The 26,158-nt window shown below is 37.3% G+C and overlaps 1 protein-coding gene across 1 annotated transcript in view; it reads right to left on the reverse strand.

The window, feature by feature from the left end:
• Nucleotides 1–26,158, reverse strand: part of SLC49A4 (solute carrier family 49 member 4) — an 89,440-nt gene that overhangs the window by 26,705 nt on the left and 36,577 nt on the right. Inside the window, exons 4-5 of the mRNA XM_011722091.3 lie at nt 24,279–24,408; nt 6,873–6,981 (exon numbers count right to left, since the gene is read on the reverse strand). Coding sequence (XP_011720393.2) covers nt 6,873–6,981; nt 24,279–24,408 — 239 coding nt within the window. The remainder of the gene's footprint in view (nt 1–6,872; nt 6,982–24,278; nt 24,409–26,158) is intronic.

Below are 26,158 nucleotides of genomic sequence, written 5' to 3' on the forward strand. Positions count from 1 at the left end.
ATAAAGAGATTTTTTAAAATTACCAAATATCAAACATATACATAGACCTACAAGGGACCAAGATAATGGAATTATGAGATACAAATTTGAACTAACTATTTTTAATAGAGAAAAAAAATAAGATCAAGCATTTCTGCTGAAATCTGTCAACCATAAAAAGAACCAAAGACAGGTTTCTTTGGTGGTGGCTCATGCCTGCAATCCCAGCACTTTGGGAAGCCGAAGCAGGCGAATCACCTGAGGTCAGGAGTTCAAGACCAGCCTGGCTAACATGGCGAAACCCCATCTCTACTAAAAATACAAAAATGAGCTGGGTATGGTTGTGCGCGCCTGTAGTCCCAGCTACTGGGGAGGCTGAGGCAGGAGGATTGCTTGAACCTGGGAGGCAGAGGTTGCAGTGAACTGATCAAGCCGCTGCACTCTAGACTGGGTGACAGGGCAAGACTCTATCTCAAAAACAAACAAACAAAAAAAAGAACCAAAGACAAATTTTATAAAATTTAAAGTAACTCATAGATGAATTTAATAGCATATTTGACAGAGTTGAAAACTGAAATAGTGAGTTGGAAGAAAAGATAGCTAAAATATCCAGTCTGAAGCATAGGAAGGAAAAAGAATATGTCATAACAACAACAACAACAACAAAAAAGTGGGTGATGGCCGGGCTCGGCGGCTCACGCCTGTAATCCCAACACTTTGGGAGGCCGAGGTGGGCAGATCACGAGGTCAGGAGATCGAGACCATCCTGGCTAACACGGTGAAACCCCATCTCTACTAAAAATACAAAAAAATTAGCCGGGCGTGGTGGCGGGCGCCTGTAGTCCCAGCTGCTCGGGAGGCTGAAGCAGGAGAATGGCATGAGCCCAGGAGGCGGAGGTTGCAGTGAGCCAAGACCGCGGCCATTGCACTCCAGCCTGGGCGACAGAGAGAGACTCCGTCTCAAAAAAAAAAAAAAAAGAAAGAAAAAAAGTGGGTGAAGAAAAGAAAGGTAAAAGAGTGGAAAATTCAAAAAACAGAGTAAAGAGACTTAGAGAATACAGTGTAAAGGTATAATGTATATAGTTAGAATACCCAAAGGAAATTAGAGAAAACAGAGCACGAGTTTTGAAGAGACACTGACTAGAAATTTTCAGAAATTAATGAGAGACATCAAGCTAACAAGACAACATTCAATAAGTTATGTAAACCTTAAGTAGAATAAATTTAGAAAAAGAATGCCACCTACTTGTATCAAAGCAAAACTGCTGAAACCGACGATGAACAGAAAATCTTAAAAGCAGCCAGCTTTTAAATTTGAGAGCTGACTTTTCAATTAAAACAATGGAAGCCAGAAGAAAATGGAAATTTTTTTCAAAGAACCAAAAGAAAATGACTGTCAACCAATAATTCTATGCCCAACAAGATACAAACTTTAAAAATGAAGATAAAATGAAGACATTTTTAGACCAAAACAAACGATAAAATAAAATGCAAACCCCAAACTAAAGAATTTGTCACCCACAGACCTGTACAATAATCAAACAAAAACACTAATGGGTGCTCTTTAGATAGAAGAAAGATGATTACAGATCTGAAGACTGAAGATAAAGAAATAAAGAACCAAATGAATAAATATGAAGATAAATTTGAGTCAATGAATATCAACTGTATAAACAATAATGTCTTGTGCAGTTAAAATATATGACAGTAATAGCCCAAAAGATGGGAGAGGGTTAAATGAAGTTAAAGGGTTCTAAAAACCTTAGATTATCATAGAAAAGGTAAAATTCCAATTTGATAAGTCAAGTGTGCATTCTGTACTTTTTAGGGTAATCATTAAATAGTAAAAGAGTCTATAACTGCCAACCTAACAGAGTCAGGGGAAATTGAAGTAATAAAAAATACTTAATCCAGAAGGTAAGAAAGAAGGCAAAAAGAATAGAAAGGGCTGAACAAAATAAAGATGAATAGTAAGATGGTAGGTCTAAACCCAAACTTGTCAGTAATTATATTAAATATAAATGCACTAAATACTCCAATTAAAACACAAAGATGGCCCGACATGGCCCACACTTTGGGAGGCCAAAGTGCAAGGACTGTTTGAGCTCAAGAGTTCCAGACCAGTCTGGGAAACATAGAGACTTCGTCTCTACAAAACTTGAAAAAATTAGCTGGGCATGGTGGCGTGCACCTGTAGTCCTAGCTACTTGGGAAGCTGAGGTGGGAGGATCATTTAAACCCAAGAAGTTGAGGCTCCAGTGAGCCATGCTTCTGCCACTGCACTCCAGCCTGGGCAACAGAGCAAGATACTGTATCAAAAAAAAAAAACCAAAAAAACAAACAAACAAAAACCTCAAAATGGATTAAAGATTTAATCTTTTTCCTGTTTGCCCTGAGAGTACTCGCCAGAGGCGCTTTTGCAGCTGCAGCATTTACCCCAAGATATCTTCGCCATGAACTATCTTGCTTTTATGACTATTTTCACATCACTCTTAGTATATCAACTTTGGAGACAAAAGACATCATTCTACTTATAGCATTCTGTTTTTAGTAGTGGTATTTCCATTTACAAAACAGTAATTCTCAACTGCTGAAAATGTCAAATCCTAGAAAAAGGAGCATTCCTACGTGTGATGTTAACATCATTCTCAGTCATTGGCTAGAGATTCATTTGAGGAATCTGATAGACGATTCTGATGATTCAGATGATTCTGATGTTAGTTCTGTTTAGAAATAACTCCAAGAACAGTTTTTATATTTTCATATTGAAAGTTAGTCAGATTTGCTTCAGCATCAAAGAGCATGTTTATATAAAATTAAATGAGTGCTGGCAGTGAGCTGCACATTTTTTTTCCCCTAAAAGGGAAAAGGGTTCAATGTAAGACTTGAAACTATGAAACTACTAAAAGAAAACATTGGGGGAACACTACAGGACACTGGTCTGGACAAAGATTTTTTGAATACAGCCTCAAAAGACAGGCAACAAAAGCAAAATTGCACAAATGGGATTACATAAGACTAAAAGGCTTCTGAACAGCAAAGGAAACAATAGAGGGAAGAGAAAACTTACAGAATGGGAGAAATATTCACAAACTATACATCCAATTAGGGATTAATAACCACTATCTATAAGGAACCCAAATAACTCAACAGCAAAAAAACCAATCCAATTAAAAAACAAGCAAAATACCTGAATAGACATTTCTCAAAAGAAGACACACAATGGCCAACAAATATACAAAAAGAAATGTTCAACATCACTAATAATCAGGGAAATGCACATCAAAACCACAATGAATAGCATCTCACCCCAGTTAGGATGGCTATCACCAAAAAAAGTAACAAATGCTGACAAGGATACAGAGAAGGGGGAGTGCTTGGACCCTGCTGGCGGGAATTAAAGAAGTACAGTCATTATGGAAAGCAGTACAGAGGTTCCTTAGAAAACAAAAAATAGAACTACCATATGATGTAGCAATCCCATTTCTGGATATATACACAATAGAAAGGAAATCAGTATATAAAAAAGAAATCTGCACTCCCATGTTTATTGCAGCACTATTCACAATAGCCAAGGTCTGGAAACAACCTAAGTGTCATCAACAGATGAATGCATCAAGAAAATATCAGATATATACACAATGGAATATTATTCAGTCACAAAAAAGAATGAAATCCTGTTATTTGCAGCAACATGGATGTTAAGTGAAATCATGTTAACTGAAATAAGCCAAATACAGAAAGACAAATATTGCACGTTCTCACTCATATGTGGGAACTAAAAAGGTGGATTTCAGGAAAGCAGAACGTAGAATGATAGTTACCAGCTACTGATGAAGAAAGGTGGGAGGATGAAGAGAAGTTGGTTAAGGGGTACAAAAATACAGTTAGATAGAAAGAGTGAGTTCTAGTACTCAATAATACAGTAGGGAAATTACAGATAACAACAACTTACTGTACATTTCAAAATAGCTATAAGAGTTGTAAGGTTCCCAACACAAAGAAAAAATAAATGTTTGAGGTGGTGGATAGCACTCTTACCAATTTGATCATTACACACTGTGTACAGGTATCAAAATATTATATATCCCCCAAAATGTGCAACAATTACATATCAATTTTAAAAATAAAATAAAAATGTTAAAAGCTGCTAATTTCAATAGCTTCAAAAAGTATCAAATACCTGAGAATAAAGCTAATAAACACACAGAAGGTATCTTTGCTGAAAATTATAAAGCATCATTCAGAGACATTGGGACCTAAGCAAATGAGGAGAAACATAATGATCATGGTTCAGAAAACTCAGTATTATAAAGCATTTAATTTTGAAAATGATCTGTAGATATAAAAACTCTAATAGAAATCCCAATAAAGGGGGATATTTACTAAATATCAAAACTAGTACTTATTTATAACACTAGTATAAATAACACAATTTGGTATTGGTGCAGCGACAAAGAGACTAAAGGAATCAAGTCTAGAAATACACCCGTGTATAGAAGGAAACTTGCTTACAACAAAGATGAACAGAGGGCAGTGAAGGAAAAAAATGATCTTTTCAAACACTGATCCTAGGTTAACAAATATCTATGGGGAAAAAAGAAACTTAACCCCTATCTTATAATAAGTACAAAATCAATTCTAGGTTTAAATTCTAGGTAAATGTGACAGGTAAAAGAACAAAGCCCTAGAACAGCACTGTCCAATAGAACTTTCTTTGATGATAGAAATGTTCTCTATCTACACCGTGCAACATGGTAGCTACTAGTCTCATGTGGCTATCCTGCACTTGAAAAGTGCTACACAACTAAGGCAGTTATTTTTTACTTTTATTTCATTTCAATTGGTTTAAATTTCAAATTAAGTTTGAAGTTTATTTTGAATGTGGCTAGTAGCTACTATACAGGATGACACAGTTGTACAAGATAACATATTTATGAACTTGGAGCAAGCAAAGATTTATCTTTATCTTTTCTGCATTACAGCCTCAGTCTGCTAAATCAAACATCTAGAGTTTCTAAGAGTTGGTTTCTAATGATTGCTTTGTAAATTTTTAAACTTTTATTTATTTATTTTTTGAGACCACTGCACCTGGCCAAATAGGGGTCACACTTTCCTGTTTCTTTACATGTCTGATGCATTTTTTTAAAAAATTGTATACTGGGCTGGGCGCGGTGGCTCACTCCTATAATCCCAGCACTTTGGGAGGCCGAGGTGGGCAGATCACGAGGTCAGGAGATCGAGACCATCCTGGCTAACACGGTGAAATCCCGTCTTTACTAAAAATACAAAAAAATTAGCCGGGCGTAGTGGCAGGCGCCTGCAGTCCCAGCTACTTGGGAGGCTGAGGCAGGAGAATGGCGTGAACCCAGGAGGTGGAGCTTGCAGTGAGCCGAGACCGCGCCACTGCACTCCAGCCTGGGCGACAGAGCGAGACTCCGTCAAAAAAAAAAAAATTGTGTACTATATGTTGTGGATGATACAATAAAGAGATTCTAGATTCTTTTACTTTTTCTAAAATGGTTGACTTTTGTTCTAGTAGACAGTTCAATTATTGCTTGATTACCTTGAGGATGTGTAGGCCTCATTTTGTGCTTTATAAGGATAGATCTCCAAAGTGTCTCCTCTTCAGATTTTTGTCTTTGTTTATGATGGGTCTAAACTAGAGTAAGACTTTCTCTATCTAGGACATGGTCCTTGATTCTACAGTTTGACTGGGCCAGAACTCCAAGACAATGCTTGACCTCTTCTATCTTTGTTCTGCTTTCAATGCATACCATTCTCTCTGTTAAGCCTCTAGTAGCTTTGCCCTTTATATGTGCAGCCCATTTCTCAGCCAAAGATTACTGGAGTCCCCACAAAGTCCTCTGGGGAGCTCCCTTCTGCACAGCTCTCTTTTTTACATATTGGTAAGAAAAAGGTAGCCCAATAGTGGGCAAGAGACTCAAACTGGTATGTCACCAGAAAAGGATATTCAAAATATCCAATTCACACTGAAAAGACACCACAGAAGTCACTACGATGGCATACAACTGCACAGCTATCAGCACGTCTAAAGTGAAAAAGACTAATATCATCACACAAGTGGCAAATGATGTGGGATGATGAGAAATTTCATATATTGCTGGTAGGATTATACATGGATACCACCACTTTGGAGAAGTTTGGCATCATCTACCAAAGTAGCATATACTATAACCAGCAGTTCCATTCCTAGATATGTATCCATTAGAAATGTATATAGAAGTGCATAGAGACATGTATGAGAGTGTTAATATAGCATTGTTTGTGGTTGTCAAAAAAGGTTAACAATCCAAATGTTCACTAAAAGCAGAATAGACAAATTTTTTTTTTCACTCATACAATAGAATATCACATTAGTGTGTTTTCTTCTATTTACCTCTCCATATTTCTCTATCCTGTTTTCTACCGTGCTATCTGGAAGCAAAGAGAAGGAATGGATGGTATCAAGCATATAGGTGAAATGGTTATTTTTAAAGAAATGAAATACCCTTATTTGGAGCCCACAGAGAAAGTCAGAAACTAGATGAAGAAATAGCTATATAATTGATATGGGATCTTAGTCTTCTTCATAAGGTATGAAGAAAGGATAAAGAATGGAGTCAACAAAACTAAGATTTCCTTCCTTTCTTAAAAAGCCAGTCGTATCATTAATAATGTCCAGAGAAATGTGAAATTCATAACTATTGTCAAAATCAAGGAGGAAAATCAACATTATTTTTTACCCATTCCATAAAGATCTTGCTTTTGCAACAATGGTATAGGACAATGTTTTATCCAGTCCTTGAAGCTAAAACCAAGAACACGTAACCAGTATTTATAAATCAAATGAATGAAAATACCTACAACATATAAAGAAATAAAATACTTACTTGGCTGACGTGCGCTGGTGTTAAAATTAAGTCCAGAACTCCAGACCAGCCAGCAAATACACCAAGTGGTATGGCATATGCTAAAGCAATCATCAAAAATCTAAAATTGCTGTGAATGAGAAATAAAAGGAAATATTGCAACAAATTAAAAATCTAGAATAAACATAGTCATGAAAAATGTATGTCATTTGGAAACTGGAACACCAGAATCAGAAAATATCTACAGAATAGCCATTATTAAAAACTATAAAAAAAATAATAATAATAACATGCTGGGAAGGTAGCAGATAAAAGGGAATGCACACACACTGCTGGTCGAGGTGTAAATTGGTTCAGCCACCAGGGAAGGCAGTTTGGCAATTTCTAAAAGTACTTAAAAGAGAATTACCATTTGACCCAGCAATCCATTATTGGGTATATACCCAAAGGAATATAAATCATTCTAGTATAAAGCCACATGCATGTGTGTATTCACTGCAGCACCATTTACAATAGCAAAGACATGGAATCAACCTAAATTCTCATCAATGGTAGACTGGATAAAGAAAATGTGGTACAAATACACCATATAATACTCCTCAGACATAAAAAAGAATAAGATCACAACCTTTGCAGCAACACGAATGGAGCAAGAGGCCATTATCCTAAGTAAACTAACAGGAACAGAAAAGCAAATACCACGTTCTCACAAGTGGGAGCTAAACATCAAGTACATATGGACACAAAGAAGGGAACAACAGACACTGGGACCAACTTGAGGGTGCAGGGTGGGAGGAGGGTGAGGACAGAAAAACTACCTATTGGACACTATGGTTATTATCTAGGTGACAAAATAATGTGTACACCAAACCCCCATGACATGTAATTTACCCATGTAACAAATCTGCACATGTACCCCGAGCCTAAAAGTTAAAAAATATATACATATATATACATACATATGCACATATATGTATATATACATATGAATAACTATATATACATATATGTATATATACATGTATATACATATATATTCTTCAAGAAGTTCAAAGTGGCAAGCTTTATAAAAGAAAAAGTCTGTCAGTTAATAAAAAATCTGTGAGTTAATAAATTCAAGCTTCTGAAAAATTTTTTTTTAAGATGGAGTTCCATTCTTGTTGCCCAGGCTGGAGTGCAATGGTGTGATCTCGGCTCACTGCAACCTCTGCCTCCCTGGCTCAAGTGATTCTCCTGCCTCAGCCTCCCAAATAGCTGGAATTACAGGCACCTACCAGCACACTCAGCTAATTTTTGTATTTTTAGTAGAGACAGGGTTTCGCCATGTTGGCCAGGCTGGTCTCGAACTCCTGACCTCAGGTGATGCACCCACCTTGGCCTCCCAAAGTGCTGGGATTACAGGCGTGAGCCATGGCACCCGGCTCGCTTCTTGAAATTTTTTATTTTTACAAGAAAAATATTTTGTTCATATTGTTTAAAATTCTCAATGTTTATTATACAGATAACCAATATTATTTCATCAAATGGGTAGGTAGTTTAAAAAAACCTCTGGCCAGGCATGGTGGCTCATGCCTGTAATCTCAGCACTTTGGGAGACCGAGGTAGGAGAATCACTTGAGGACAGGAGTTTGAGACCAGCCTGGGCAAGATAATGAGACCTCATCTCTATAAAAATATTTAAAAATTAGCCGGGTACAGTGGTGTGCATCTGTAATCCCAGCTAATTGGGAGGCTGAGGCAGGTGGTTACTGTGTGCTATGGTCATGTCACTGCAATCTGGCAGTGCTTGACAAATCAAGCTTAGACTATTTTATGACCTAGCAGTCATGTTACAGGGTCTATTTTCCAAATAAATTTTCAGGTCTATGGTGACGTGAATGAGGATGTCACTGCAGTAGTGTTTGTGGTAACAACAAATTGGAGGCAATCTGGGTACACAATGAGAATAAGTAGATGAAATGTGATAAATTAATGCCATGGAGTACAAAGAACTAGGTGTACACACGGCAGCAGGGGTGCACCTTGAAACAGAGTGCTAACATCACAAAGTGAGAGTTGTCCAGACATTACATGCCTCCTGATGAAAGGAGGCAGCATCACTTATGAAGTAGTCTTGTAAAACAAAAACAAAAGCAAAAATAAAACCTGAATCACAACATATTTCTAGTTAACAATTTACAGGAAACACAAAGGAGAGGGGAACATGTCAAACTATACCATGAGGAAATCAACAAAATCCAGATGTTGGGAATAAAAGTGCTGGCTCCTCAACAATTAAATTATAAGAAACAAAGAGTCATGTCAAGGAAATCTATAGATTCTAAGGCACTTTGTACCAATTGCAATGTGTGGACCTAATATGGAAACTGTTCAAACCAACTGTTAAATGTTTATGAGATAATTGAAAATTTAAACACTGATTTGATACTAGCAAATTATTATTTAAAAGTTTTTAGTTAAAATAACGGCACTATATTTATGTTAAAAAGAGTCTATTTTTGACATATATTGCACATACTGAAATATTTCTAGATGAAATGGAGTTGTCATCTGGGATTTGTTTCATGATGCAGGAAGGTGGGAAGTGGGAAGTGGGTGGTACAAAGATGAAACAAGACTGGTTGTAAACTGACTGACAATTGTCAATACCGAGTTATAGGGGTTATACTATTCTACCTTTGTATATTATTGTAACATTCCAAAATGAAAAGTTAAAAAATAAAACCCATGTAGTACTTAGTGAAAAATGTCAAACAGAATGACATCCACAGTATGTCATAATTTACATGAATTAAACATAGATGCATACAAAACAGTACATATACTGCAAAAGTACAGAGACAAAGAGATACACATTAAAGGCATTTGAGAAGTGGCCTGGGTTCGGGGAGGGAAATGGGAGAAGGAAATACAAACGACGAAAAAATAGATTAATACATGTGTTCACGTGCTGGCAAATAATCTGACCCAGGAAGCAATGATTTCAGGAATTCTATGAGAGACTGGGGTTAATTACACTGGTAGGAAGGGAATGGGGCATGGCAGGCCCAGAGAACTCCCCAGGAGAGCCCAAAGGTACAAGCTGGCAATCGTGCACAGTAAGCAATAAAAGACAAAGGAATGTTAGGTACTGGTGAAAAGGACTTTTTGTAGAGAAGGAAGATCTTATACTTTATGGTTTAAACAGAATGAAGAGTTTGACTCCAGGGTAATTAGAAGTAAACACAAGTCAAAGTGGTTGGAGGGACAATTTTAAGTTAACTGTTTTTCCTTGTCAGAACAATCTTGTACATAAACGCCTTGGCTTAAAATGCTTCAGTGACTCATTATTTCCAACAGAATAGTCCAAAATTATTAGTATGTCATAATATGACCCCAATCTACCTCTCTACCTTTCTCTATTGCTATCTAACATCTGCAACTAGGTTTGCAGGGAAAAAAATTTATTTAAGTGGCATTGTTTTTAAAAAGTGATCATCTTATTTATTTTTTAATTTTATTATACTTTAAGTTCTAGGGTACATGTGCACAACGTGCAGGTTTGTTACATATGTATACATGTGCCATGTTGGTGTGCTGTACCCATTAATTCGTCATTTACATTAGGTATATCTCCTAATGCTATCCCTCCCCCCTCCCCCAACCCCACAACAGGTCCCGGTGTGTGATGTTCCCCTTCCTGTGTCCAACTGTTCTCATTGTTCAATTCCCACCTATGAGTGAGAACATGCGGTGTTTGGTTTTCTGTTCTTGTGATAGTTTGCTGAGAATGATGGTTTCCAGCTGCATTCATGTCCCTACAAAGGACCTGAACTCAACCTTTCTTATGGCTGCATAGTATTCCATGGTGTATATGTGCCACATTTTCTTAATCCAGTCTGTCACTGATGGACATTTGGGTTGGTTCCAAGTCTTTGCTATTGTGAATAGTGCCGCAATAAACATACGTGTGCATGTGTCTTTATAGCAGCATGATTTATAATCCTTTGAGTATATACCCAGTAATGGGATGGCTGGGTCAAATGTATTTCTAGTTCTAGATCCTTGAGGAATCACCACACTGTTTTCCACAATGGTTGAACTAGTTTACAATCCCACCAACAGTGTAAAAGTGTTCCTATTTCTCCACATCCTCTCCAGCACCTGTTGTTTCCTGACTTTTTAATGATCGCCATTCTAACTGGTGTGAGATGGTATCTCATTGTGGCTTTGATTAACATTTCTCTGATGGCTAGTGATGATGAGCATTTTTTCATGTGTCTGTTGGCTGCATAAATGTCTTCTTTTGAGAAGTGTCTGTTCATATCCTTTGCCCACTTTTTGATGCGGTTGATTTTTTCTTGTAAATTTGTTTGAGTTCTTTGTAGGTTCTGGATATTAGCCCTTTGTTAGATGAGTAGATTGCAAAAATTTTCTCCCATTCTGTAGGTTGCCTGTTCACTCTGATGGTAGTTTCTTTTGCTGTGCAGAAGCTCTTTAGTTTAATTAGATCCCATTTGTCAATTTTGGCTTTTGTTGCCATTAAAAAAGCGATCATTTTAAACTGTCATCTTACAAATGTGTGCCACTAATCACAATTCAACCTAACTTTTTTTTAAACCTATTATGTGAAAGGCAATGTACTATAGAGAAGTGATTTTCAAAAACTTTTCACTTTATTTTTAGTAAGAAATTTATTTTTACTTTGTGACCTACCCATATATATGCAACATATATACTGAAACAAAAGTCTAAAAGAAGGTATCCTTATTTCATGTGATGAAATAATATTTTCAATTCTATTTTATTCCATTCTATTTTGCTTAAAGAAAATAGCTGTCAACACACTGAATTAGTTGGCTGTAAACCAGTTTGAAAAACAATATTACATAGCATTTGAAATGTGGCTGGTGCAACCAAAGAACTGAGTTTTTAATTTTATTTCATTTTAACTAATTTAAATCTAAACTTGAAGCAGAAGCAGTGAAAGGTACTTTTCCATTAAACACAACTCTGTTTGGTAGGAGTACGTTTCCCTTGAACAGCTGCAACACTAAGATATTATTATAGTGTGCATGCTGGGGCAGGTGTTGTCTCTAGTATTATAATCCATCACTGATCTTGGTGTCAATGAACGGATTCAGTTCTAATTATTTTTTTCTACACACTGATGTGACATGTGACATTGTAATTTGTGTATTTGAATATTTCCTGTAGAAAGAAGAGACCAAAATAGAAGAAGGCATGTTGCAAACTTCACAATGAATGGCAATTACAATTTGCTGCAGCAGAGCAAAATAAAATGTCTGCTGTGGAAAAAAAGTTTAGAATAATTAACTGAATAATATTAAAAGACATTTTAGCAAACACATGGTCAATTTTATAGACATTTCTTTTCAATGATCAAAAAAGAATTAAGAAAATTAGTTGCCTGAAATCAGAATTAAATGTTGGACAAACATTTAAATGATTTTTAACAGATCTGAACTTATAATTTGGCCAGCTATAAAATGGTTTGGATCCTCGTACAAAAATAAAAGCATTTTAGATGAAGAGATGGTAAAGGAATTGTTTTTAGCTATGGTAATTTGTTCAAAATTATGGGGAAAATAATAAAAATAGTATTCTACAGAAGTGTTAGATCTGCAATTAAGCCCCAAACAATGGCCTATAGAATGTAAGATCCTTTCTAATGATAGCAAATACCTGTTGATTCAAAATTTCAGAAACTGTAATTATTTATTTTTAACTTAGGATAAACAGTGCAATACAAGAGACGTTGTTCAATGAATACTTTTTTAACTGTAAATTTAGTGATACCTAAAGTATTCCATTTAATTCCACTGGAAATCAAGTATTTCCAGCAAAAATTTAATGTCCAAATTGACATGCGCTTTAAGTGCAAAATATCCACTGGATATCAAAGATGTTATATGAATAAAAGACTGTAACATATTTCATTAATAAGTTTTAGTATTTTTTTTTTTTTTTTTTTTTTGAGGCGGAGTCTCGCTCTGTCGCCCAGGCTGGAGTGCAGTGGCGCGATCTCGGCTCACTGCAAGCTCCGCCTCCCGGGTTCCCGCCATTCTCCTGCCTCAGCCTCCCGAGTAGCTGGGACTACAGGTGCCGCCACCACGCCCGGCTAATTTTTTTGTATTTTTAGTGGAGACGGGGTTTCATTGTGTTAGCCAGGATGGTCTCGATCTCCTGACCTCGTGATCCGCCCGCCTCGGCCTCCCAAAGTGCTGGGATTACAGGCTTGAGCCACCGCGCCCGGCCAAGTTTTAGTATTGATTACATGTTAAAATAATGTTTTAGATATGCTTGGTTAAACAATATGCTACTAAAATTGATTTTACTCTTTTCCTAAAACTAATTTTACTTATTAATTTTACTTATTTCTAATTAATTTTATTTTTCCTTTTAAAATAGGATTATTAAAAATTTTCAAAGATTTTTATCCCAAACATACAAAGAATTAAAACAAATTTTTTAGAATTTCAACAGCTTTTGGGGTACAAATGATTTTTGGTTATACGGATGAACTGGATAGTAGTGAAGTCTGAGATTCTGGTGCACCTGCCACCTGAGTAGTGTACAGTGTATCCAATATGGAGTTTGTTATCCTTCACTCATTGCCATCCTCCCCATTCTGAGTCTCCAAAGTCCACTATACCACTCTGTCTTTGCCTACGCATAGCTTGGCTTCCACTTATAAGTGAGAACATAGAGTGTTTGATCTTTCCATTCTTGAGTTACTTCACTTAGAATAATGGCTTCCAGCTCCCTACAAGTTGATGTACAAAGCATTATTCCGTTCTTTTGTATGGCTGAGTAGTATTCCACGGTGTATATACACTTATTTTCTTTTCCTACTCATTAGTCGATGGGTACTTAGATTGGCTCCATATCTTTGGAATTGCAAACCGTGCTGCTACAAACATGTATGTGCAAGTGCATGTGTCTTTTTCATACAAAGACTTCTTTTCTTTTGGGTAGACACCAGTAGTGGGATTGCTGGGTTGAATGGTAGATCTCCTTTTAGTTCTTTAAGGAATCTCCATACTGTTTTGCATAGAGGTGGTACTAACTTACATTCCTATCAGCAGTGTATAAGCATTCCCTTTTCAACACATCCATGTCAACATCTATTGTTTTTTGACTTTTTAATAATAGCTATTCTTGCAGGGGTAAGGTGGTATCTAATTGTGATTTTAATGTGCATTTCCTTGATGATTAGTGATGTTGAGCATTTTTTCCTTTTTTTTTTTTTGGGGGGGGGCTGTTTGTATGTCTTCTTTTGAGAAATGTCTTCTGGTCATGTCATCTGCCCACTTTTTGATGAGTTTTTTTTTTTCTTGCTGATCTGTTTGAGTTCCTCATAGATTCTAGATATTAGTTTCCTATCAGATACAGAGCTTGCTTGCAAATATTTTTGCCCATTCTGTGGGCTGTTTGTTTACTCTGATGTTTATTTCTTTTGCTGTACAGAAACTTTTTGTTTAATTAGGTCCCATTTATTTATTTTTGTTTTTGTTGCATTTGCTTTTGGGGTCTTAGTCATGAATTCTTTGCCTAGGCCAATGTCCAGAAGTATTTGTCTGACATTATCTTCTAGAACTTTTATGGTTTCAGATCTTAGTATTTAAGTCTTTGATCCATCTTGAGTTGATTTTTGTATAAGGTGAGAGATAGGGATCCGGTTTGATTCTTCTACTTGTGGCTTGCCAGTTTTCCCAGAACCATTTATTAAACAGGGTGTCCTTTCTCCAATTTATGTTTTTGTATGCTTTGTTGAAGATTAGTTGGTTGTATGTATTTGGCCTCATTTCTGAATTCTCTATTCTGTTCCATTGGACTGTTCCATTGACTACTTTCATACCAGTACCATGCTGTTTTAGTAACTATAACCTTGCAGTATAATTTGAAGTCAGGGAATGCGATGCCTCAAGATTTGTTCCTTTTGCTTAGGACTGCTTTGGCTATTTGGATTTTTTTGGTTACATATGAATTTTAGGATTTTTTTTTCTAATTCTGTGAAAAATGATATTGGTATTTTGACAGGAACTGCACTGAACCTGTAGATTGTTTTGGGTAGTATGGTCATTTTCACAATATTGATTCTTCCAATCTATGAGCATGGAATGTGTTTCCACTTGTTTGTGTCATCTATGACTTCTTTCAGCAGTGTTTCGTAGTTCTTGTAGAGATATTTCACCTCCTTGGTTAAGAATATTCCTAGGTATTTTAATTTTTTTGCAGCTATTGTAAAGGGGATTGAGTTATTCATTTGATTCTTGGCTTTCTCATTGTTGGTGTAGAGCAGTGCTACTGATTTGTGTACACTGATTTTGTAACCTGAGCGTTTACTGATTTCATTTATCAAATCTAGGAGTCTTTTGGAAGAGTCTTCAGGGTTTTCTAGGTATATGATCACATCATTGGCAAACAGTGATAGTTCGACTTCCTCTTTTTCCAATTTGGATGCCTTTTATTTCTTTCAGTTGCCTGACTATTCTGGCTAGGACTTCCAGTGATTTCAAACTGAAGTGGTGAATGTGGGTATCCTTGTCCTGTTCCAGTTCTCAGGGGAAATACTTTCAAGCTTTCCCATTTGGTAAGATGTTGGCAGTGGGTTTGTCATGTATGGCTTTTATTTTGAAGTATGTCCCTTCTATGCCTAGTTTGTTGAGGGTTTTTATCATAAAGAGATGCTAATGAATGCTTTTTTTGCATCTATTAAGATGATCATATTGTTTTTGTTGTTAATTCTGTTTATGTGATATATCACATTTGACATGCTTATTTTAAATAATTTGTGGTATGAAACCCACTTGATCATGGTGTATTGTCTTTCTGATGTGCTGCTGGATTCGGTTAGCTAGTATTTTATTAAGGATTTTTGTATCTATGATCATCAAGGCTACTGGCCTGTAGTTTTCTTTTTTGTTATGTCTTTTTCAGGTTTTGGTATCAGGGTGACACTGGCTTCATAGAGTGAGTTAGGGAGGAGTCCCTCTTTCTCAATCTGGTTTTGGTATCAGGGCGATAGCTTCACAAAATGAGTTAGGGAGGATTCCTGCTTTCTCAATCTTTTGGAATAGTTTCAGTAGGATTGGTATCAATTCTTCTTTGAAAGTCTGGTAGAATTCAACTGTGAATCCATCTGGCCAATCTGACCATGGCCTTTTCTTGGTTAGCAATTTTTTTTTCAAATTAATATATATAAATTTTTTATTGCTTGCTTTTATTTTTATTTATTTATTTATTTATTTTAATCATACTTTAAGTTCTAGGGTACATGTGTACAATGTGCAGGTTTGCTACATATGTATACATGTGCCATGTTGGTGTGCTGCATCCATCAACTCGTCAGCACCCATCAACTCGTCATTTACATCAGTTATAACTCCCAATGCCATCCCTACCCTCTCCCCACTCCCCATAATAGGCCCCGGTGTGTGATGTTCCCCTTCCCATGTCCAAGTGATCTCATTGTTCAATTCCCACCTATGAGTGAGAACATGCGGTGTTTGATTTTCTGTTCTTGCGAAAGTTTGCTGAGAATGATGGTTTGCAGCTGCATGCATGTCCCTACAAAGGACACGAACTCATCCTTTTTTATGGCTGCATAGTATTCCATGGTGTATATGTGTTGGCTGGCAATTTTTAAGTTACTGAATCAATCTCATGGCTCATTATTGGTCTGTTCAGGGTTTCTATTTCTTCCTGATTTAATCTAGGAGGGTTGTATGTTTCCAGAAATTCATCGATTTCCTCTAGATTTTCTAGTTTGTGTCAATAGAGGTGTTCATAGTAGTCTCGAATGATCTTTTGTATTTCTGTGGTGTTGGCTGTAATGCCTCCATTTTCATTTTTAATTGAGCTTATCTGAATCTTCTTTTTTTGGTTAATCTAGCTAATGGGCTATCAATTTTGTTCATCTTTTCAAATAGCCAACTTTTTGTTTTACTGATCTTTTGTATTTTTTGTTTCAATTTCACTTAGTTCTGCTCTGATCTTTGTTTTTTCTTTTTTTCTGCTAGCTTTGGTTTTAGTTTGTTACTGTTTCCCTAGTTTCTTGAGGTGTGACATTAGGTTGTCAATTTGTAATCTTTCAGACTTTTCAATGTAGGCATTTAGTGCTATAAACTTTCCTCTTAGCGCTGCTTTTGCTGTATCCCAGAGGTTTTAATAACTTATATCACTATTATGGTTCATGTCAAAAGAATGTAATTTCCACCTTGATTTCATTGTTAACCCCAAAATCATTCAGGAGCAGATTGTTTAATTTCCGTGTGTTTGTACAGTTTTGAGGGTTCCTTTTGGAGTTGATCTCTAGTTTTATTCCACTATGGTCAGAGAAGATGCTTGATATGCTTTTGACTTTTAAAAATTTATTGGGGGGCGGAGCAAGATGGCCGAATAGGAACAGCTCCAGTCTCCAACTCCCAGCGCGAGCAACACAGAAGACCGGTGATTTCTGCATTTTCAACTGAGGTACTGGGTTCATCTCAATGGGGAGTGCCGGACAATCGGTGCTGGTCAGCTGCTGCAGCCCGACCAGCGAGAGCTGAAGCAGGGCGAGGCATTGCCTCACCTGGGAAGCGCAAGGGGGAAGGGAATCCCTTTTCCTAGCCAGGGGAACTGAGACACACAACACCTGGAAAATCGGGTAACTCCCACCCCAATACTGCGCTTTAAGCAAACAGGCACACCAGGAGATCATATCCCACACCTGGCCGGGAGGGTCCCACACCCACGGAGCCTCCCTCATTGCTAGCACAGCAGTCTGTGATCTACCGGCAAGGCAGCAGCGAGGCTGGGGGAGGGGCGCCCGCCATTGCTGAGGCTTAAGTAGGTAAACAAAGCTGCTGGGAAGCTCGAACTGGGTGGAGCTCACAGCAGCTCAAGGAAACCTGCCTGTCTCTGTAGACTCCACCTCTGGGGACAAGGCAATAACAAACGCAGCCGATACCTCTGCAGACGCAAACGACTCTGTCTGACAGCTTTGAAGAGAGCAGTGGATCTCCCAACACGGAGGTTGAGATCTGAGAAGGGACAGACTCCCTGCTCAAGTGGGTCCCTGACCCCTGAGTAGCCTAACTGGGAGACATCCCCCACTAGGGGCAGTCTGACACCCCACACCTCACAGGGTGGAGTACACCCCTGAGAGGAAGCTTCCAAAGCAAGAATCAGACAGGTACACTCGCTGTTCAGAAATATTCTATCTTCTGCAGCCTCTGCTGCTGATACCCAGGCAAACAGGGTCTGGAGTGGACCTCAAGCAATCTCCAACAGACCTACAGCTGAGGGTCCTGACTGTTAGAAGGAAAACTATCAAACAGGAAGGACACCTACACCAAAACCCCATCAGTACATCACCATCATCAAAGACCAGAGGCAGATAAAACCACAAAGATGGGGAAAAAGCAGGGCAGAAAAGCTGGAAATTCAAAAAATAAGAGCGCATCTCCCCCGGCAAAGGAGCGCAGCTCATCGCCAGCAACGGATCAAAGCTGGACGGAGAATGACTTTGACGAGATGAGAGAAGAAGGCTTCAGTCCATCAAATTTCTCAGAGCTAAAGGAGGAATTACGTACACAGCGCAAAGAAACTAAAAATCTTGAAAAAAAAGTGGAAGAATTGATGGCTAGAGTAATTAATGCAGAGAAGGTCATAAACGAAATGAAAGAGATGAAAACCATGACACGAGAAATACGTGACAAATGCACAAGCTTCAGTAACCGACTCGATCAACTGGAAGAAAGAGTATCTGCGATTGAGGATCAAATGAATGAAATGAAGCGAGAAGAGAAACCAAAAGAAAAAAGAAGAAAAAGAAATGAACAAAGCCTGCAAGAAGTATGGGATTATGTAAAAAGACCAAATCTACGTCTGATTGGGGTGCCTGAAAGTGAGGGGGAAAATGGAACCAAGTTGGAAAACACTCTTCAGGATATCATCCAGGAGAACTTCCCCAACCTAGTAGGGCAGGCCAACATTCAAATCCAGGAAATACAGAGAACGCCACAAAGATACTCCTCGAGAAGAGCAACTCCAAGACACATAATTGCCAGATTCACCAAAGTTGAAATGAAGGAAAAAATCTTAAGGGCAGCCAGAGAGAAAGGTCGGGTTACCCACAAAGGGAAGCCCATCAGACTAACAGCAGATCTCTCGGCAGAAACTCTCCAAGCCAGAAGAGAGTGGGGGCCAATATTCAACATTCTTAAAGAAAAGAATTTTAAACCCAGAATTTCATATCCAGCCAAACTAAGTTTCATAAGTGAAGGAGAAATAAAATCCTTTACAGATAAGCAAATGCTTAGAGATTTTGTCACCACTAGGCCTGCCTTACAAGAGACCCTGAAGGAAGCACTAAACATGGAAAGGAACAACTGGTACCAGCCATTGCAAAAACATGCCAAAATGTAAAGACCATCGAGGCTAGGAAGAAACTGCATCAACTAACGAGCAAAATAACCAGTTAATATCATAATGGCAGGATCAAGTTCACACATAACAATCTTAACCTTAAATGTAAATGGGCTAAATGCTCCAATTAAAAGACACAGACTGGCAAACTGGATAAAGAGTCAAGACCCATCAGTCTGCTGTATTCAGGAGACCCATCTCACACGCAGAGACATACATAGGCTCAAAATAAAGGGATGGAGGAAGATTTACCAAGCAAATGGAGAACAAAAAAAAGCGGGGGTTGCAATACTAGTCTCTGATAAAACAGACTTTAAACCATCAAACATCAAAAGAGACAAAGAAGGCCATTACATAATGGTAAAGGGATCAATTCAACAGGAAGAGCTAACTATCCTAAATATATATGCACCCAATACAGGAGCACCCAGATTCATAAAGCAAGTCCTTAGAGACTTACAAAGAGACTTAGACTCCCATACAATAATAATGGGAGACTTCAACACTCCACTGTCAACATTAGACAGATCAACGAGACAGAAAGTTAACAAGGATATCCAGGAATTGAACTCATCTCTGCAGCAAGCAGACCTAATAGACATCTATAGAACTCTCCACCCCAAATCAACAGAATATACATTCTTCTCAGCACCACATCGTACTTACTCCAAAATCGACCATGTAATTGGAAGTAAAGCACTCCTCAGCAAATGTACAAGAACAGAAATTATAACAAACTGTCTCTCAGACCACAGTGCAATCAAACTAGAACTCAGGACTAAGAAACTCAATCAAAACCGCACAACTACATGGCAACTGAACAACCTGCTCCTGAATGACTACTGGGTACATAATGAAATGAAGGCAGAAATAAAGATGTTCTTTGAAACCAATGAGAACAAAGATACAACATACCAGAATCTCTGGGACACATTTAAAGCAGTGTGTAGAGGGAAATTTATAGCACTAAATGCCCACAAGAGAAAGCAGGAAAGATCTAAAATCGACACTCTAACATCGCAATTAAAAGAACTAGAGAAGCAAGAGCAAACACATTCGAAAGCTAGCAGAAGGCAAGAAATAACTAAGATCAGAGCAGAACTGAAGGAGATAGAGACACAAAAAACTCTCCAAAAAATCAATGAATCCAGGAGTTGGTTTTTTGAAAAGATCAACAAAATTGACAGACCGCTAGCAAGACTAATAAAGAAGAAAAGAGAGAGGAATCAAATCGACGCAATTAAAAATGATAAAGGGGATATCACCACCGACCCCATAGAAATACAAACTACCATCAGAGAATACTATAAACACCTCTACGCAAATAAACTGGAAAATCTAGAAGAAATGGATAATTTCCTGGACACTTACACTCTTCCAAGACTAAACCAGGAGGAAGTTGAATCCCTGAATAGACCAATAGCAGGCTCTGAAATTGAGGCAATAATTAATAGCCTACCAACCAAAAAAAGTCCAGGACCAGATGGATTCACAGCTGAATTCTACCAGAGGTACAAGGAGGAGTTGGTACCATTCCTTCTGAAACTATTCCAATCAATAGAAAAAGAGGGAATCCTCCCTAACTCATTTTATGAGGCCAACATCATCCTGATACCAAAGCCTGGCAGAGACACAACAAAAAAAGAGAACTTTAGACCAATATCCCTGATGAACATCGATGCAAAAATCCTCAATAAAATACTGGCAAACCGGATTCAGCAACACATCAAAAAGCTTATCCACCATGATCAAGTGGGCATCATCCCTGGGATGCAAGGCTGGTTCAACATTCGCAAATCAATAAACATAATCCAGCATATAAACAGAACCAAAGACAAGAACCACATGATTATCTCAATAGATGCAGAAAAGGCTTTTGACAAAATTCAACAGCCCTTCATGCTAAAAACGCTCAATAAATTTGGTATCGATGGAACGTACCTCAAAATAATAAGAGCTATTTTATGACAAACCCATAGCCAATATCATACTGAATGGTCAAAAACTGGAAAAATTCCCTTTGAAAACTGGCACAAGACAGGGATGCCCTCTCTCACCACTCCTATTCAACATAGTGTTGGAAGTTCTGGCTAGGGCAATTAGGCAAGAGAAAGAAATCAAGGGTATTCAGTTAGGAAAAGAAGAAGTCAAATTGTCCCTGTTTGCAGATGACATGATTGTATATTTAGAAAACCCCATTGTCTCAGCCCAAAATCTCCTTAAGCTGATAAGCAACTTCAGCAAAGTCTCAGGATACAAAATTAATGTGCAAAAATCACAAGCATTCTTATACACCAGTAACAGACAAACAGAGAGCCAAATCAGGAATGAACTTCCATTCACAATTGCTTCAAAGAGAATAAAATACCTAGGAATCCAACTTCCAAGGGATGTAAAGGACCTCTTCAAGGAGAACTACAAACCACTGCTCAGTGAAATAAAAGAGGACACAAACAAATGGAAGAACATACCATGCTCATGGATAGGAAGAATCAATATCGTGAAAATGGCCATACTGCCCAAGGTAATTTATAGATTCAATGCCATCCCCATCAAGCTACCAATGAGTTTCTTCACAGAATTGGAAAAAACTGCTTTAAAGTTCATATGGAACCAAAAAAGAGCCCGCATCTCCAAGACAATCCTAAGTCAAAAGAACAAAGCTGGAGGCATCACGCTACCTGACTTCAAACTCTACTACAAGGCTACAGTAACCAAAACAGCATGGTACTGGTACCAAAACAGAGATATAGACCAATGGAACAGAACAGAGTCCTCAGAAATAATGCCACACATATACAGCCATCTGATCTTTGACAAACCTGAGAGAAACAAGAAATGGGGAAAGGATTCCCTATTTAATAAATGGTGCTGGGAAAATTGGCTAGCCATAAGTAGAAAGCTGAAACTGGATCCTTTCCTTACTCCTTATATGAAAATTAATTCAAGATGGATTAGAGACTTCAATGTTAGACCTAATACCATAAAAATCCTAGAGGAAAACCTAGGTAGTACCATTCAGGACATAGGCATGGGCAAAGACTTCATGTCTAAAACACCAAAAGCAACGGCAGCAAAAGCCAAAATTGACAAATGGGATCTCATTAAACTAAAGAGCTTCTGCACAGCAAAAGAAACTACCATCAGAGTGAACAGGCAACCTACAGAATGGGAGAAAATTTTTGCAATCTACTCATCTGACAAAGGGCTAATATCCAGAACCTATAAAGAACTCAAACAAATTTACAAGAAAAAAACAAACAACCCCATCAAAAAGTGGGCAAAGGATATGAACAGACATTTCTCAAAAGAAGACATTCATACAGCCAACAGACACATGAAAAAATGCTCATCATCACTGGCCATCAGAGAAATGCAAATCAAAACCACAATGAGATACCATCTCACACCAGTTAGAATGGCGATCATTAAAAAGTCAGGAAACAACAGGTGCTGGAGAGGATGTGGAGAAATAGGAACACTTTTACACTGTTGGTGGGATTGTAAACTAGTTCAACAATTATGAAAAACAGTGTGGCGATTCCTCAAGGATCTAGAACTAGATGTACCATATGACCCAGCCATCCCATTACTGGGTATATACCCAAAGGATTATAAATTATGCTGCTATAAAGACACATGCACACGTATGTTTATTGCAGCACTATTCACAATAGCAAAGACTTGGAATCAACCCAAATGTCCATCAGTGACAGACTGGATTAAGAAAATGTGGCACATATACACCATGGAATACTATGCAGCCATAAAAAAGGATGAGTTTGTGTCCTTTGTAGGGACATGGATGCAGCTGGAAACCATCATTCTTAGCAAACTATCACAAGAACAGAAAACCAAACACCGCATGTTCTCACTCATAGGTGGGAACTGAACAATGAGATCACTTGGACTTGGGAAGGGGAACATCACACACCGGGGCCTATCATGTTGAAGGGGGAGGGGGGAGGGATTGCATTGGGAGTTATACCTGATGTAAATGACGAGTTGATGGGTGCAGCACACCAACATGGCACAAGTATACATATGTAACAAACCTGCACGTTATGCACATGTACCCTACAACTTAAAGTATAATAATAATAAATAAATTAAAAAAAAAATTTATTGAAAACTACCAGAAAATGTAAGATTCCTTATGTGGCTTCCATTTTATTCCTATTGGACAGTATTATTGCAGCAGATATAAAGACACAGATACTACTTCTTTACCACAAGAAACTTACCATTTGGGGAGAGGAACCCAAGAAAAGAAAGAACCAATTGAGAGAGAGTTGTTGGAAGAATCAATAAAAACTCCTCACAACTAACTATGAAAAAATTTCAAATGACAAAGTATAGTGGTCCAATTGCAAATCATAATCAATAGTGGTGTTTTATATATCCCAAGAATTAAATTCAGCCTTTAAGACTAGAGTTTAATCTAACTATACTTAAGTTATACCAATAAAAATAAATAATATATTAGGCTTCTTAAAGTATGATCCTACTGCTGGTACATAAAATGATTTCAGTTGATATGAGAATAATATTATTTATTTTATTCACTTTGTATTGACTATTGCCTGCTTATTTTAATATGCCTTAACAAATACATAATAAATTAAAATAATGTGCATATTAGGAAAAGTATAACACATAGAATCCATGATTTCACAGACACTATTGTATGATATAGGATTTTTTATATCATACAATTTCAAATACAAATCAAGTTATTTAAGAAAAATAAAATATTTGATTTTTAAAACATTAAGCAAATAATAGTATAGGTGATATATAGAGAAGGCAAAAATTACAGAGGTTTTTGTTTTTGGTGATTTTTCAAGATAGATTTCTGGTAGGAAATCTAAAATATTCAATTACTATTTTATCAATTACTACCTAATTAATAGGTTGCTGAAAAATTACTATCTTAAATTATTTTTTAAAAATCTGAAGTTATCTTGAAGGTGTCAGTCAAAGCCATCCAATGACTCTCAGTATATTTACCTTAATAATCTACAGACGCTTCTCCGGTAACTCAACCGCTGGCTAGCTGCAGCAACACTGGGAGGAAGAGGAGGTCGGGGTGGGAAATAAGCTAGTGTTGCAGAAAATATTAAGCAGACAACTCCAAATTCTGAAAGAAGAAGATAGGTAAAATGTTAACCAGGCCACACAAAAAGTTGAATACTTCAAGTATTTATTTGTTTTTTCAAACAGGGTCTCACTCTCTCACCCAGGCTGGAATGCAGTGGCATGAACATGGCTCACTACAGACTTGACCCTCCTGGGCTCAAGTGATCCTCCTGCCTCAGCCTCCCAAGTAGCTGGAACCACAGATGCATGCCACCATGTCAGGCTAATTTTTATTTTTATTGTTTGTAGAGATAGGGTCTCACCATGTGGTCCAGGCTGGTCTCGAACTCCTGAGCTCAAGTGTCGTTCAAGCCATTGTCCTGTCTCAGCCTGCCAAAATGCTAGAATTACAGGTGTAAGCCACCATGCCCGGCCTCTCAGGTATTCATTTATCTAACAAATATTTACTGAGCATCAACTGAGTCTGAGGCTCATAAAGATAAGCAAAATATAGTATCTAGCCAAGATTGCTCAGTGTAGTTTAAAAAAAAAAAAAGAATATATAAAGATACAAATTTCAGCAAGTAATTGGTTAGAGGTTATACTAACAATGATGTATATGCTGGTACTATGGCACACAGATAAAAAGATTGAGGAAGTAAACAAATGTTGCCTTATGGAGAAAATATTAAAAGCCAACAGTACGTTACTATAAAAGAGATTGTGAAACAGGTCTAGGATGATTGTCTAATAAGTATAGCACTCAGAAAAAAAAACTGGTAAGAAATAACAGGATAGGAGGTTTGTTTCATTCATGATAGGATAGTCTGATGCGCTGTGTAAGATAGACCCAATTTACAGGTTGTACGGGAAATTTGAATAAGAAAGCATCCAAAAATAAGAAACCAAGAGACAGAGAATAGAATTTAAACACAAGAGTAGCTAATGTAGAGTATTAAACAATCAGAAGTAAAATGAACACCCAAACAATCTTAATTTGTCCCCATTATAGAAAGGAAGGTTCTAGCATCCCAATCTTTCCCTCTATAATTCTGGCACTTGGAAGTTCCAGCTTTTGATAACTGTGTACAATTTTGTAGAAAAGCACAGCACTAGTAGAAAAGTCAGGAAACTTGGAATATAGACCTGTCTATGCCATTAATTAGCTTGTAATTTGAACAAATCCCTTAATCTTTCTAGGCCAATAAAGGGATTGAATTTAGGGATTTCTAGAGGTCCTTTCAGTTGGATAATTTTAATTCTAGGGCTATTCTTAGCAAAAAGGACAACATTCCTATAAGACAATTAACCACAGATAATTCTGTTTAATGCAATTAGAAATTTAAAGATTCCTATTTTTTTAAACACAAGATTGTTAACAGATTCCTTTTGCTTTTCTTTTCTTTTTTTTTGGTGTTCTCAATCTGTTTATTCTTTGTCAATCTGGGGAGCAATAAGAAGTTAATGAACTGTTCTAATTTAGAGTTATTTTAATTATTAGTAATACTGAATGAGCACCTAAAATATGCATATTGGCCACTTGTATGTCTTCCGTGATTGCCTTATTCATATTCTTTGACCCTCTATTGGTATTTTTGTAAACAACTTCACTGAGATATAATTCACATGACATACAATGCACACATTTAAAGTGCACAATCTAGTGGTTTTTCCTTTACCAGCAGAATTGTACAGTCATAACCACAATCAATTTTAGGATTTTTTCAACATCCCAAAAAGAAACTCTGTACCCATTACTCCCAATCTCCCAGCCCTAGGCAACCTCTGCTCCACTTTTAGTCCCTACAGAT

Source organism: Macaca nemestrina, chromosome 2 (genome assembly GCF_043159975.1).
Source record: "Macaca nemestrina isolate mMacNem1 chromosome 2, mMacNem.hap1, whole genome shotgun sequence".
Lineage (NCBI taxonomy): Eukaryota > Metazoa > Chordata > Mammalia > Primates > Cercopithecidae > Macaca > Macaca nemestrina.